The sequence below is a fragment of the Equus asinus genome, chromosome 21 (assembly GCF_041296235.1).
Source record: "Equus asinus isolate D_3611 breed Donkey chromosome 21, EquAss-T2T_v2, whole genome shotgun sequence".
In the NCBI taxonomy this organism is placed as follows: domain Eukaryota; kingdom Metazoa; phylum Chordata; class Mammalia; order Perissodactyla; family Equidae; genus Equus; species Equus asinus.
The window spans coordinates 16,427,194-16,443,108 of NC_091810.1; the positions used below are offsets into that span (position 1 = coordinate 16,427,194).

Below are 15,915 nucleotides of genomic sequence, written 5' to 3' on the forward strand. Positions count from 1 at the left end.
CTGTTTTCCTGCATGGTTTAGGGATTTAAGACAAATAAAAACTTAATAGGAAGAATTACGCACAGTCTAATGAACTAGCACATAACCAAAGCTCTTAAAAAACCATCTATTGTCAGCCAAAACATTACTCAGCTGGCAAGCAAGGGCACTGGTCAACGGAGTCCAACCATTAAAAAAGAAAAAAATCTAAGTGCTTTTCTTCTTAACTGTACAGAATATTATCTTTTTTATTTGTTGTCTGAAAGAACACTATTGGTTCAGATCTGTTATGTCTTTAGCTATTCCTGACAGTCCTAGCAATAAAGGAATTTATTTTATTAATATTAATGCACGAATTAATGATCCCAGGAGCCAAACTTTTTCAGCAGCCATTCAAACAAATCAGCACTCCTGTGCTGCTCTTTATTTCTACTGGGGCTCCTGAGCCTCTCTTCTCTGAGGGTTTGTCTGGTATCTTTCTTCTCAGGGGAGCAAATTCCAGCTCACTCAGGCTTTTCCACGGATAAAAGGGAAAGAGATCGCACTTTGTTTAGCTGTCAGTGTAGGATCTAAAAGGACAGATATCTTTCCAATAGTTTGAGTTACTAGGTTTGATGGCCATTATACATTTTAGAAGGCAAAAATTTAAATGGGTACAGAACTGTTTTCACAAAACTTTACATTTCCATGTTGGTTTTATTATTCAGTAGTTTCATATTTCATACATTATTTAGAAAAAACATTTTTATGATGGCACCAGTGTGCTCTTATAATTATAAAAATAGTGACTCCACATGTACCCATAAAAAACAATGTGATGCTCTGGGACCCAAAGTCCAAAAGAGAACAAAAAAATAGTTTTGTTCCTTATTTGCAGATAGAGTGCAGCCAGGGCCTCACCATCTCTCAGATACAGGGTGAAAAGTTGGCAGGCAAACCAAGGGTTTTTCTATTTATTGTTTTATGACAAACCATGGCACTGAAAATGGTTTTGAAAACCACTCTCTGTTTATTTTCATCAACAAACATGGGATCATGTGACAATGATACACCCAGTGTGATTGTCACATCAGGGTAACAGTCAAATACTGGGAACTTCCAAAGTCCATTCAGTTCTCAAATTGCCTTCATGAAACACAGCACCCTAGTTTTAGCACATTCATGGTTTTCAAAGTTCAGCAGGATCTTTTAAAAAGGGGGTCTGGGCTGGAACAAGCATTGAAAGGGAAATAGACTGCAGGGAGAGTCAGTTCCATTCCTACTTGAGGCGGCTAAAAGGCCTATTGCTCCTAAAATTTCTTCTCCGGTGATCCACACCCAGTGATTCCATACCCCATCTTTCCCCAGCCCTGAGCCTAAAATTTCCAAGCATCATCCTTCTAGGCAAGGCAGTGAAAAGTAGGGAGCATCAGATCCTAAAGATATGGTGTTAAAGTTAAAAAAATAGGAAGGAAGCAGAAGCATTTATCTGTTCATTTATCTGTTTTGAAAGGTGCAGGTGGCACCAGGCAATAAGATATAGGAGAAGGAAGCTTAGTTGGGAAGGAAGAAGCCCTGAGTGGCCTGGAGGTAAATGCTGGCACTGGGCCTGAGAGGAAAGATTAGCAGGCGTTCTATAAATGAGACAGAATAGGCAATGGTTAAAGTGAGCAGTAAGATAAATTTAAAGAATGGCCTCTTAAATAAAGTCATTTCTTTTTCCAAAGGTTCTGCCTAACTGATCATCCACTGTGCTGAGGAGCCTCCCCCAGGCTTGGCATTACCACTGCTGATGACGTCACTTCAAGCAGGGTATATAATGAGACCCAAATCGCTCTACTGCACCAGCTCTAGCCACTTTTTCACATCCCCCACCCTCTCAAGAGTCCACACTTCTGCAAAACTTATCCTATCAATGCAAATCTTAACTTTCCTAAGTCCTGGCCAAGAGATAACATAACACCCCTGAGAAAGATGCTATCAAATGAATAACATGACCATGTGAGATAAAGAACAAATCTCTAGTCTCACTGGAAATCACATTTTGGATTTTTTTCTCCCTCTCCCATCTTCCTCTCTGAACTCTTTCTTTCCACTAATGCTTAATTTGATTTTGCAAGATAAGGAGAAAAGAGAGAGCCAAACAATTCTATTCAGTTTTGTGTAATCAGGGAATGGATTATTTTAATTTGGCGCAGTCTCTCTTTCCTTTCCAGACCTTAACAAGAGGCAATTCTGCCTGTATCCAGATCATTAATGATGTCCAGTTTGGTGAGCAAATATTGGGCTAGTGAGAGGCCCCCTGCTGAAAGTCCAGGATTTCAAAGGGCACAGGCAACAGTTTTTAATCCAAGTAAGCAAATACGTTCTGAATAACCATTATGGGCAAAGCACAGTCCTAGTTACTATAGGGGAAAAAATGACAAACATTTGGCCTCTGAACTTGAGAAGCCTATAATCAAGCATTTTGCAGCTCTTTCCCTTAAAATTGTTTATTATCTATTTAACTGATAAGGAACCTACAATTATCTCCTTTTTAACTCAAAGATTTAGAGCCAAAGAGTCAATTGGTGTGAGATTTTAAAGTGATTTACAATGTTTTGGGCTCTGTGCTCTTTGCTAACACACAGAAGAGTGTGTTGGCCATGGGTAGTGTGAATTTAAATTCTTGACTACTGGGGAAATCTTTTTTTCTAAATGCCTTCCTCCTATCTTCCAGGTACTATTAAGTTGATGAGATTTCCAGCACGGATGGCAGGTCTGGACTGGGAGATAAAGAGAAAGTGAGAAAGCAGTTACTGGAAACCAAATGGCTGGAGGCACAACTGTGGAATGAACAGTTTGCTGTAGGCTCTTTCCCCTGCACGGCTCCTGGCCCAGTGTTGGGCCCCCCAGCCTCCAAGTCCCTCTCCCATACTGGCCCTCAGCCACCTGCTGCAATCTGCTTTAACTTGCTAACCTTCTTTAGCCATGTCACTCGAGTTTTCCTCTTATTTCTCTACCTTTAAATGAACACGGTTTATTTCCCATAGTCACATCAGCTACATAGACGTGTACATTGGCTTTTGCTTTTCTATCCTCTGGTTTTTTCATTTAATGAATACAAACACTCAGCTTTACTATGACCTGCAGTCTGCACAGGGAATGTGGAAGACAGTAGGACTAGTCTAGGACTATAGTAACTATACTTCAGGAAGAACAAAACAGCACAAGAAAAATTTCCTGACTGTGAAAATATTGGGATAGCAGAACAAGGTGGAAAATTCCTGCCCTTCTAAAAATTGATAAAAACAGATTATAACTCAGAGTCTTTTCCCATGGTGAAACTTTCCTCGTGTATATGTCAACCTGGCTCATTGGCAGCCAATGGGAAAGACTCTCTTCCAGGAGAGACCACCGTGCTCAGAATGCACTGAACAGAAGTCAGAGGGCCTGCATTGTAGTCTCGGGTCCTCCTCATGCTAACTGTGTGATGTCAGGGGAAAATGTTTAACTGCTCTGGACTTTGGTTCCCTCGTCTTTAAAAAAAAAGGGTAAAAATAGGAGCCGTAAGATGGTCATGTGTCTTGAACATAATAAACGTGTAACACTTTTTGAAATTGTAAACAACTGGATGCAGGAATAATACTGTTAAAGTACCAATGACCTCTCTTGCAGTCAGAAAACTCATTGTCCTTCTTGGCACTTGGCTCCTTATAAAGCAATATCCCACAGGAGTTTTCTCTTTCCATAAGCTGATTCTACTCTATGGTTTAGCTAAAAGGAAAAAATCACATCTTGATGGGCTGGCCCAGTAGTGTAGTGGTTACGTTCACACACTCCACTTTGGTGGCCTGGGGTTTGCAGGTTTGGATCCCAGTTGTGGACTTACGCATTGCTCATCAAGCCACACTGTGGCAGCATCCCACATACAAAATAGAGGAAGACTGACACAGATGTTAGCTCAGCGACAATCCTCCTCAAGAAACAAGAGGAAGATCGGCAACAGCTCAGGGCCAATCTTCCTCACCAAAAAAACCCCCCAAAAAACCCCATCTCGAGATAGTCATCAAAATACATTAAAGGATAATGAAATTTTCCCAAAAATATAACTGAGTGGGGGAAAAATTACACATATCTGTCAAGCAACTGCATGCCTCTCCCCGAGGTGTTCATTTGAAAATAAACGATAGCATAAAAGGGCTTTCAAGGGCTGGGACGTGTCTTCTGAACGTGCTCTGTGGCTCTCACTACCTTAGGAACCTGCTGCAGACATTACAATCAAAGCCAGATCCTGCCTGCAAAAACTGAGGCACAGGGATATGGTCTGCGTCACGCTGTAAGCTGATGGCAGAAACGGGACTAGAATTCAGGTGTAGTTGTGCTTTGCTTTAACATGATCCCATATTGCTTTCTCAACTTCCTATCTGGGAAGAGCTCTGCTCCTTGGAAAACTTGACTCAATGACAATTATCATCCATTCTGGGTTTTCTAAACTGTGGTAAGCAGTGAGCCCTCCAATGTCTGAGAATTCCCTGGAGTGGCCCAGGCAGGTCAGAGCTCGCAGAAGATAAAATTCATGTATGTAATGAAAGAGTCGAGCTTCCAGTTACCCAGGAATAATCAATAGAGTGCTACCAGGAAGGAAAGCTAATGTGACGTCTGGAATGTATGTTTATGTCCCGTGTGGAACTTCGTAAGAGGTAACTCTAGTAATTCTCCTGAAAGGTGAAATAATGGGACTGAACCCCTTTCCAAGCCGAGGTCAGGCCCTTCCCAGAGAAACGCAGAGCCGCTTGAATGGATGTAGTTGTGGCCAGTTATTTTGATGCCAAGAAAACAGATGGACCCTGAAAGAGGGTGGGGGGCTCAGGAGGGCTTGAATTCATTTGTTAATGTGAAGATGACCTGTACATTTTTATACTACTATCAAAGATTTTACTAAAACTTGAAGGACTTTTTCCCTTTTCAAAATAATGTTTACTTGTCCTATCTGAAAACATTTTTCCTATTTTCAGACTCAGCCTGTCAATACGTAACAGCCAAGAGCTGAACAGCACCCTGCGTGTGAGTGTAACATGGTAAATCATTTACTCAAAGGAAAAGCAACAACAAACCCAGCCACCCCAAACGAAGACAGCAGAAGAGGACTAACTGATTTGTCTGTTGTCTTTCCTGTCAAAATTGCCCTCGCCTTCGCTTTGGTCAGTGGGAAGGACTTGATGTATGAGTCATACAGATGTTTCCCCAGGGCCCGGAGATCAGCAGACTCTGGGTTCAGCTGGTCGATATCACTGGAGATCTCTGCCAACAGCTTCTCCTTCTCAGCCTGCGGCATCCGCCCAAACCTGATGGCTACAGAGGGAGACAAATGACAGGATATGTCATTGAATTACTGCTGCTGCAAATGCACACTGTTGTCCCCCAGCCCTAGTGCCCACATGGTTAAAAGCCCTTCCTCCCCTCCACCAATCTCAAGTTCTGGTTTCTATCTATAACCTTGCTCATGTTTTTACATCACAGCAATAGCACAGGCTATCAGTAAAAATTAAATTATTCCCTTCAATTAAAAAAAGTAATGCATGATCTTGCCAGGAAGGTGAAAGAAACTAAGAGTTCAGCAAAGAAAGGCAACTATATTTACTTACACATGAAAGAATTGGAGCCAGCTCCTACTCATTCCTCAAGACCCAATTCAAATGTCACCTCCTTTGTGAGTCTTTCTCTAACTTCTTCAAGCAGAGTTTATTATTCCTCCCCCTGTACTCCAACAGCCCTTAGTGCGTACTTCAACTAGAGCAATTTCACATTGTACTTTATTTATTTTACATGTCTATTTACCCCACTATAGAACAATATCCTGAAGGCCAGGAAGAATGTCTTATTCATCTTTGTATCCCCAGCACTTGACATAAGGTCAGGCACTAAAAGGATCAACGTGTTTCACAAATTAAAGGAAAGAAGTCTGCAGAATTCAAAGATGTACAGACAAAGGCTTTATTCTCAGAGAGTCTGGAGGATCTGTTTTGTCCCTGTTATAAAGAAATATAGATGGTGCTGTCTTTCAAGTTATTATGCCAGAGACTGCTTTTATATTTAGGGGAGAGAAGCCATAATTATCCCCCTGGCTCTCCAGGATTACCGCTTAATGATGTTTGTCAAAAAGATAATTTCCTTAACATTTGGTTTCCTGTAGGGTGAGGAAGTGTGAAAGAAGAAAACTAAAGAAAGAAAAGCAAAGAGGATCATTTCAGAGAGGTTAGTAAGACCTCGGTGGGGGGAAAAAATCATCTGTTTGTAACTCTTTCAACTCAAATATGTTTTTCTTTCTCTCTAACAATACTATCTGCAAATTATTATTATATATATATTTTTTACCAGTTATCACACCTTGTTCCAAGTGCTCACACACAGTTTTATTTAAAACTTTTGTAAAAAAATTTTTAAAGCAAAATGTAATTGACATCTGACACTATTAGTTGCAGGTGTACAACATAATGATTTGGTATTTGTACATACTGTGAAATGATCACCACAGTAAGTCTAGCTAACATCCATCACCATACATAGTTACAAAATTTTTTTTCTTGTGATTAGAACTTTTAAGATTTACTTTCTTCTTAGAAACTTTCAAACACACAATACATTATTATTAACTATAGTCATGATGCCATACATTATATTTCCAGGACTTATTTATTTTATATCTGAAAGTTTATACCTTTCAATCACCCATTTTGCCCACCTCTCACCCCCCGCCTCTGGCAACCACCAATTCTCTGTATCTATGAATTCGTTTTTTCTTTTTAATTTAGATTCCACATATAGGTGAGATCATACGGTATTTGTCTTTCTCTGACTTATTTCACTTAGCATAATGCCCTCAAGGTCCATCCATGTTGTTGCAAATAGCAGGATTTCCTTCTTTTTTATGGCTGAATAATATTCCATTGAATATACATACCATATTTTCTCTATCCATTTATCCATTAACAGACACTTACGCTGTTTCCATGTCTTGGCTGTTGTAAATAATGCTGTAATGAACATGGGACACAGATATCTTTTTGAGTTATTGTTTTTGTTTTCTTCTGATACATACTCAGAAGTGGAATTGCTAGATCACATGCAAAATATTATTTTGAATAATGCTACTTTGGGGCCACACTTTAGACTCTCTGCATTTTCCCCTAATAAGGACATTTGGCTGTCATATCCAGTATTTCTCTCTGCATAGCTCTATTATTATACTTCCCACTCGAAATCACAGTGCTGTGTCTTTATGACAGTCTCCTTCACTAGACTATAACTCCTTGAGGGCAGAGGCTGTCATAGTCATTTACATCTCCAGCACTTAGTGGCACTCAGTCATTGGTTGTGGAATACAAAAATGAATAAATGGATAGTTCCTTGCTATGTGTTATTATACGAACCCTGGCATTTTTACCATAAGACATAAAAGCACATGAACACAGTTCCATCTGAGTAATCAGTGAATTTTTATTTTGGATTTGCTACAGAAGAGACTGCTCTGTACCCTTGAGTCTCAAATTCATAGCTTGATTTCAGTTGACCCTAAATAAGCTTTATCATGGACTAATACAACTTTATCTTGGAGGGGCCTCCTTAGGGACCTCTGAGTTAGAGGGGAAGAGAATCTTACCTCTCAGTTAGGATTCCTTTAAATTAAATAAGCCTATATCCATTTGGTAAATATATCCTCTGCACATGACCCCTCCAGATTGCCATTTTTTTTTTGTCAAAAATCTGGTCTCTCTACTCACTTTTCCCCATTTTCTTTCTTTTTAGTTCCACAGGGATGGGCAATGAATGGTTGCTGACATTCGTATCTCAGTCCCCCTGCCCTCTGCCCTGAGATGTGTTTAGGTCCCTGAGGATATGATCTCATTGTTCATGGTGTTCTCTTTCATAGCAGTGATCACAATAATTATCTATAATGTTTTCTTTTCCCCCTGCTATATAATCCCCGCGAAGGCAGGAATCTTGCTCATTATTGCATTCTCAGCACTTAGTATAATGTCTGGCACATGTTAAGTCCTTGTATAATATATTTTGAAATAAAATGAAAAAAAAAAAAAACACCCAGATAGCAAATTCCTTCAAAATCCTTCTCTGTGAAGCCATTCCAATCATTTGCTCCCTTGCACTGTGTTTATTCCTTATTCATCAGTAGTTCTCAGTTGAGGAGTGGGGAGTAGAGGGGCAGCAGGGCATATTAGAGTCTCTTGATAACTTTCTAAAATTACGTATGTTTCATACAAAGTTTTGATATGCCATTCCTACACCCAATGAAGAATGTATCAAAAACTAGGGGTTTAAGGGGGCAGCCCTGTGGCCAAATGGTTGTTTGTGTGTTCCGCTTTGGCGGCCCAGGGTTCACTGGTTCAGATCCTGGGTTTGGACCTACACACCGCTCATCAAGCCATGCTGTGGTGGCATCCCACATAGAAGAACTAGAATGACCTACAACTAGGATATACAGCTATGTACTGGGGCTTTGGGGAGAAAAAAAAAAGAGGAAGATTGGCAACAGACGTTAGCTCAGGGCCAATCTTCCTCACCAAAAAGCATACCTTAAAAAAAACAAAAAACAAACCTTGGGGTTTTGGACAGTTTAGAAAAAGCTTCCTAAATGATGGGCTCCTGTTGTATGCATGTACTAGTTCACGTATAAACTAGTACTATACTACTGTATTAGTTTATGTTGGTTATTCTACTAGAATATAAACTACACAAGTACCAGGTTCTCTCGTCTTTGCTCCTGGGTGCAACAAAATACACATAGTAGGTATACGATACATATTTGATGAATTAAACTCCAAAATATCAAGTTTAAAAACAGAAAATGAGACAGTATGTACACTGGGAAGTTTGGGAAAGTGATCATGAGAGAAAGAATTATGTTGTACTAAAAGTAGAAGAAATTCTCGTGTAAGATTTGGAGAAAATCAGAGCAATAGAGGTGGCTGCAATCGCCAACAATCTGCTGCTCTCTGACCTTAGTTAACAGAGCACACAATCCTGTCTCTTTACTCAGTGAAGAATTTTTGGAAGTCTATTGTGTGCTGGACATTGTTCTAGGCTCTGGTTACATTTTCACAGGTAACAAACTCTAAATATATACACAAAAGGTTACATGCCTAGGAAAGTGCTTTTTTCTTAAGAGGTAATCAAAAAAGCTAATTTGAAGTAAACAAACAGCCAAAGACAGCCACTTATTACATTCGCTAGTTCTGCTTTTCCATAACACAACAAAAATAACTTTAAAAAGTCATCTTAGAATTAGGAGATACTAAAGCAAAAGCCTTCTGCTACAATCTAACTAAAAGGAGAATTTTTATAAGTTGAAGTTCCCCCAAAAGGCTAAATCTTACGAACAAATTTTCTGTATCATTAAATGCTCATGCTGCAAATTAGTTTCAATTAACTATCAGTGCAAGTAATTATACAGGTTATGTTAGCATTTTTATACCAGAGGTTCAACAAAAGGGAGGAAAAACATGTCTCATTTGGTGGGACTACATTTGCATAAAACATATGGAAATCTGAATTGTAGAGGAAATACAATTTATTTGTATGCCTTTTTTTAAGGGAGAAATAGCCGATTTTATTTCGTTGCTTTTGAGTCCCATGTAGTAATACCTCCCTACCTCATGAGAGGTGACAAGATAAGGCACAGAAAGGGTTTAGCACAGTGCCTGGCCCACAGTAATGCTTAATAAACGCAGCTTTTATGACTTGTGGACAAAGTGGTCTAGGGCAGCCACAACTGTTGTGGGCTACGGACCAGGACGGTAGCCACGGCACACTGACCTAGATTCTTTCCCACAGATAAAGAACAAACCCTGAAAACCTACTCTCTCTGTCTGTCTATCTCTATCTCTAGCTCTCTTTAACTCGTTTAGGGAATAGTCTTTTTTAGCGAAGTAATTCTTGAACCTCAGTTTCCACCTACTGAGTGGAGAATCTGAGAACCAAGAAGAGGGAGGAATTCTCCCTTTGGATTGCTGTTTTTGATAAGACTGAAGTTCGAGATTAGAAATAAGATAGGAAAGTTCTAGATTGGGGACCAGAAATATAAAGTCTGAGTGTGCCCATGTACAAGTATATTCTTCCACATCCTCTACCACTGGCTAGGACAGAGGGAAAATGCTCCATGTATCGCTATGAGTCACTGAGCGAGAACTTTTGGCCTCAGGAAGGCAGTGAAATTACCACTGCACTTGAAGTAATCAGGAAGTCTACTTTCTAGTTCCAGCTCAGTGAAAAAGCTGGATAAGTGGCTTAATTTCTCTGGTCTTCAATTGCTTTATCTACAGAATGAGGGGCTTGGAAAAGAAGATCTCTAAAGGTTCCTTCCTTTAGCTCTAAATTTAGCTCTGAAATCCTACAAATCTCGATGACATTTGAGATTGTACTGGGGAACACGCTACGCTCTCACTTTTTTTAAGCAATATTTATCTAGTCTTTGAGGCCCCGGGAAAAAGACATATTCTATCTGTTCTATAGATCTAGCACCTGTCACATAAAGCAGCTTCCAGAATAATGGCATTCAGTGTCATATTCGGGGTAATTATTCACCTACAGAGAAGTCACATATCTTGGTTTAAAAAAATTGTCATTATCAGACTCAGTATGCAGCCTTCAGGAGGAAAAGGTTTGGTAGGGACTCACTACTTTCTGGTGAAAGTATATTAGCACACCTTTATGTAATACACTTTTACTGAACTGAATTAGCCCACTAAGAGCATATGACAGATTCAGCTTTGTGCATTTAGTACTGATTTACTGAACACACAAACTCCAAGCACACGAGATATTTAGCTATCCTGCTCTTTGGATCTGGGTAGAGCACTAAGAAACAATTAATGTTTCCTAATGACAATTAATAACATGCTTTTAAAACTAATTGCAGGAGCATTAAAGACAAATGCTACTTAATTACAAAGATTAATTAAGGCAGATTTTCAAAATAATAAATCAGTAGAAAACAGAAGAATGAATTAAATTGAGTCATTAAAAATATTTTTGTCAGGGCCAGCCCAGGGGCACAGTGGTTATGTTCGAGTGCTCCACTTCAGCAGCCCCAGGGTTTGCTGGTTCAGATCCCGGGTGTGGACATGGCACTGCTTGTTAAGCCATGCTGTGGCAGGCATCCCACATATAAAGTAGAGGAAGATGGGCAAGGATGTTAGCTCAGGGCCAGTCTTCCTCAGCAAAGGGAGGAAGATTGGCAGAGGCTGTTGGCTCAGGGCTAATCTTCCTCAAAAAATAAATGAATAAAATAAAATAAAAATTTTTGTCTTTCAACAGCTATGAGGTGAATTTGCAATCATATCAGGCTTTTGACAATTAGTAAGGCTGGGTGTCATAGTCAATTTTTCCGCTTTTAACGTGTTTATTTTACAAAAACCATAGCATGTAAACAAGACTTATATAACACTACTGCTTTTCATACGGCTGTTGCCAATAAGTGATACTTTTCAACTCTCTTTCTTGAGAAAAAAAGTGTGTGCATTTTGAGGTTTTGTAGAATTTGGTAATCTAATAACTATAATTTTCTAGCTCCTCTAAAGTAAAACACAGAGCAGCCTTAACACAAATATTAAGTTATTTTTATGTAAGGGTAACATTTTTCAGACTATGTGTGGAGGACATTTAAACATCTGTCTAGGTTTCTTTTCAAAGCAGAGATGCAAAACACCACGGGCTCGCCTTCTGACTCAACCTCTGAATCCCTGAAGCCTCATCTGACATCATTTCATTCATTCAGTGAACACCTGTTGGATGTAAGACACTGTGCTAGACAGACTGCACTGGGGGACACAAGGATCAAAGGACGTCTCTAGTAGGGGAGATCCTCATTATACACAGACTATCTCTCTCTCACAGACTTCTCTTTGCTAGCTCCTTCCCTTCCACCCAAGTAGATGTTTAAGGTTCTGACCCTCATCTTACCTCCCCTTCATGCTATCTTTCCTCTGCTGCTGAAGTTATTGAACAAGTAGCCTTCCCTCTCTGTGTTTGTCACCTACTGTTTACTTCCCAACCCACTGCAACCTAGCTTCCGCCTCATTTAACTTCACCAAAACTCTGCTCTTAAAAGGCCCTGATGCTTTTCTCATGGCCAGATCTGGGGGCCTCTTCTAAGTTCTCATTCTACTTGAGCTTTCCAGCATTCTCCCAGCCTTGAATGCTGTTGACCTTCTCCACTCTCTCATTTTAAACATTTCTCATGCTGGTTTCTGCTTTTCTGGTTCTTCTTTCTGCCTGCGGTTTTCCAGATCTTTTTGACAGCCCCTCTTCCTTCATGTATTTTCTGTTGTTTCTGGTTTGATCTTCTTGCTAACTCACAACATGTGCTAAGGACTCCTGCCCTCTCTTTCCTGAGACCTGGATCCTTATTTTCCACTTCTCCCTCTATTCCTTTATACGTGGATGTTGGTACCCCACAAGCGCTTCAAATGTAACATAAAAGCAAACTTTCCATTTCCCCTCTGAACAGTCTCCTGTTTCCCTTTCTTGGTTAATTCATTCTATCACCCAAACTAGACACCTTGAACAATCTTTAACAACCTCTCTCCCCTCAGATGCTTGTATTCATTGCTCACTGTTCTGACATTTCTCTCAATTCCATTTTTCTCACCCTTCCCAATGTCTTAGTTCATAATATTGCACTGGTCTTCCGATGAATCTCCCTGATTTTTCCCTCTCTAATTTACCCTTTTTACTGCTGCCAGTAGTTTGGTTTTTGGTAACACATACCTGATTACTCCGTTGCTCTGTTACAGCAGAATGTGGTGTCACAGGAAAGGTATAAAACACACAGAAGAGGAAGAATGGGGAGTCAGAAGGCTTATGGAAGAGCGGGCATTTGAACTGGGCCTTGAATGCCAGGTAGAACTTTAACAGGGAATTGAAGGACATAATAGACAGAGACCAAGAGGTATTCCACCAAAGGGCATTTTGTAGGAACAGCAAAGCACACAGTTTGCCTGAAATATAAGTGGGTATGGACAACAGTGGGAAAAGAAGGTGGAGGCTAGACTGTGGGCAATCATGAATGCCACGCGGGCTGGAGTAACATAGCTGCTGTGTGCATTAGGACTTTTTACTTTGTGATATTTTCTGAAAGTTAACATTGGGGTAATTTTCCTTTATATCACAAAGAAGACTAAAGAAAAAAAGGTAACATGTCAAACTTATTTGTCATTCATACTTCTTTTTTGCAACATACACTAGAGCTTCTGTTTACGAGGAAGGAGAGAACTACCTTAAAAATGCTGAGTGCCACAAAATTGGTGAAACCATTTTTCTAGATTTTTATGAAGCTGCTGAGAAATTGATTTTAAGCCTGTCAGCTTTTTTTTTTAACAAATGAAAAACAACCCCATCATTTGTATAATAGGACATCCTAATCAGCAAAGCTAAGGTTTCACCAATTTTTTTATATTTATGAAAAATATAATTTTTGTTCAAATCTCAATGGTATAGGAAAAACCTAGCCAAATGACTCATAAGTAACATGAGTCAATTTTTCTCTACTTCGTATTATTTTTAAATGCACAGCCTACACTTATTATTTTATTACTTAGTTCATATATGAAAAGAAGCTCTTGAATATGGAATATTCACCAGTCAAAATTCTTAAGGAGTAAATTATCTTATTAAAAATAAAGAGGACATATTTTAAAAATATTATTAATGTCAGGGATCTTGACAGCAGGACTTTAAAACAGAAATTATAGTTTGAACAAGTATAAAAATGTGTGTTGAGTGCCCGTTTGAGTGAATGAGCAACATTAATCTATGAAGAGTACTTTCATCAAGATTCTGTGGATACCAGCTTCATTAATTCAAAATGTAAAACAAGTAGCAGCTGATGCAATGATCACTAAGTTTCATGTGCCTCTGGGTAGCCCAGGAAGTCGGGTCTTTATTTCTGCTTTCCTTTCATTTGGGGCTTTCCTCTGAAGGTGGTGTCTAGACAGGGTACTGAACTGATGGTGCCTGGGGTGACTCAGGAAGACTTCAGAGCAATCAGTGGGATGGACCCATGGTTTAGAAATGATGGATTGTTAAACGACCAAAATAACTGGAACATGTTTATCTTGATTGCTACAGGGAAACAAAAACTTTGTTTCCAAAGCACATTAGTCCAACACCTGGGTGCTTTTTCTACCCAATGTTGAAAACGGATATTTGAAAAATAACTGTTTCCAACTGGAAAAATTCTGAAATCATGTTCTCCTATGATGTTTAGCTACGTGTCACAATCAAAACGAAAGTTCCATCTCAAGATGGAATCATCCACCAAATACCATTAGCCAAATACACCTTTTATGCTTTCTTTAGCCCAGGCTGCTTTGGATTTGTACTTTGGGGCTACATCATTACGTGATCATCAAACATACTGCCTTCAACTGCTGAGCAATTAATCAGAACATACAGAAGACCTGATTCAGTCACATGAATTATATTTTTATGGCACCAAAACGGAAAGGGGGTAAGTTTCAAATTCAGGCAACTGACAGATGCCAGATTTCTAGATATTTGGGAAGACCGTGACACTGTCTATAAGATATGGAATAGCTGGTTGAAAAATGAAAAATTCAGTGAGGTGGATTGATTTATTTCCATAGAATCATAGAATTTTCAAAGCTGAAAGGATTTACCAATCATTTATTTCAGTGATTTTCCAACAATAGTCCCCAGGGCCCTCAGTGTTCCCTGAAGGTTTCTTCAGATGCCTCCTAAAAGCTGGGAGCAGGAAACTAAGAGGGAAGCTGAATGCATCGAATGGACTAAACAGAGAGCAAAGAGCAGAAATAACAGTAACACAGAACTGAGGAAATTTACTTTGGGGGATGTTAATTTTTTCCTGTGCATACTGAAAACAGCGAGGTGCTGATTTTGGTATAACACTAGAAAGCCTCTTTTGATGAGTTGGTGGGTATTACACTGAGGTCCAGTCACATAAAACACTAATAAATAGGCATTCTATATGAATGGAAACCTCATTACTGTCGGCCTCACACTGGCCAGAGCCATGAATTTTATTTTAAATAGTTACTACAACCTCCTAGAAAACTTTGTATTTGGAAATGTTTCCTTCATTAGGATAATGGGCAGAACTAAGAAAAAACCTAGTCGTTGAGTTTCCCTTTTTTTTTTTAAAGATTGGCACCTGTGCTAACATCTGTTGCCAATCTTTTTTTTTTCTTCTTCTTCTTCTTCTTCTTCTCCCCAAAGCCCCCCAGTACATAGATTGTATGTTCTAGTTGTGAGTGCCTCTGGTTGTGCTATATGGGACGCCACCCTAACATGACCTGATGAGTGGTGCCATGTCCGCGCCCAGGATCCAAACCAGCGAAGTCCTGAGCCGCCGAAGCGGAGCGTGCGAACTTAACTACTCGGCTACGGGGCCGGCCCCTACCCTTCTTATATATAGATCAAATGGATGTTTTCTTTTCTGTGCACCAAACACATTCCTATCAAAACCTCTGAGAAAGGATTTTCTTAGTCATGTCTGCAATCCTGTAAATACTGAATTACCTAAGTCTTTGATGCTGTGACGTTTAATTCCTTTCTTTTTGCCTTCACAAGAAGAACTAAATGAACACTCCCTATCAAGACCATTCTTCTCTCTAAATAGAGTAAGTTAATTGTCATATGAAGCCAAAAGATGACCTTCTTATCAAGTTCATGATAGCTTTCTTTGACTTTTCTGGGAAGAGAAAATTATACCATTAATATTACATAGGTTGGGGTTTAAATATTATTTACCTATCAACAATAAGCAACAGGAGATACATTTTACATGAATGTGTGCAAGCAACAGGAAATACATTTCACGTCAATGTGAAAAGTGACAATTTTTCCTAAAGGGCAAAAAATAAATAGCATTAAAAGTAGAACTGGCATGCTTTCCTAGGCAGTCAATGATAATGACCTCAA

At 39.4% G+C, this 15,915-nt stretch overlaps 1 protein-coding gene across 3 annotated transcripts in view; it reads right to left on the reverse strand.

Moving 5' to 3' along the window:
• PPARG (peroxisome proliferator activated receptor gamma) overlaps nucleotides 1-15,915 on the reverse strand; it is a 130,377-nt gene that overhangs the window by 21,264 nt on the left and 93,198 nt on the right. For all 3 annotated transcript variants that reach the window (XM_044754060.2, XM_014838392.3, XM_014838391.3), the window contains one exon: nucleotides 5,093-5,292. In XM_044754060.2, coding sequence (XP_044609995.1) covers nucleotides 5,093-5,292 — 200 coding nt within the window. The remainder of the gene's footprint in view (nucleotides 1-5,092; nucleotides 5,293-15,915) is intronic.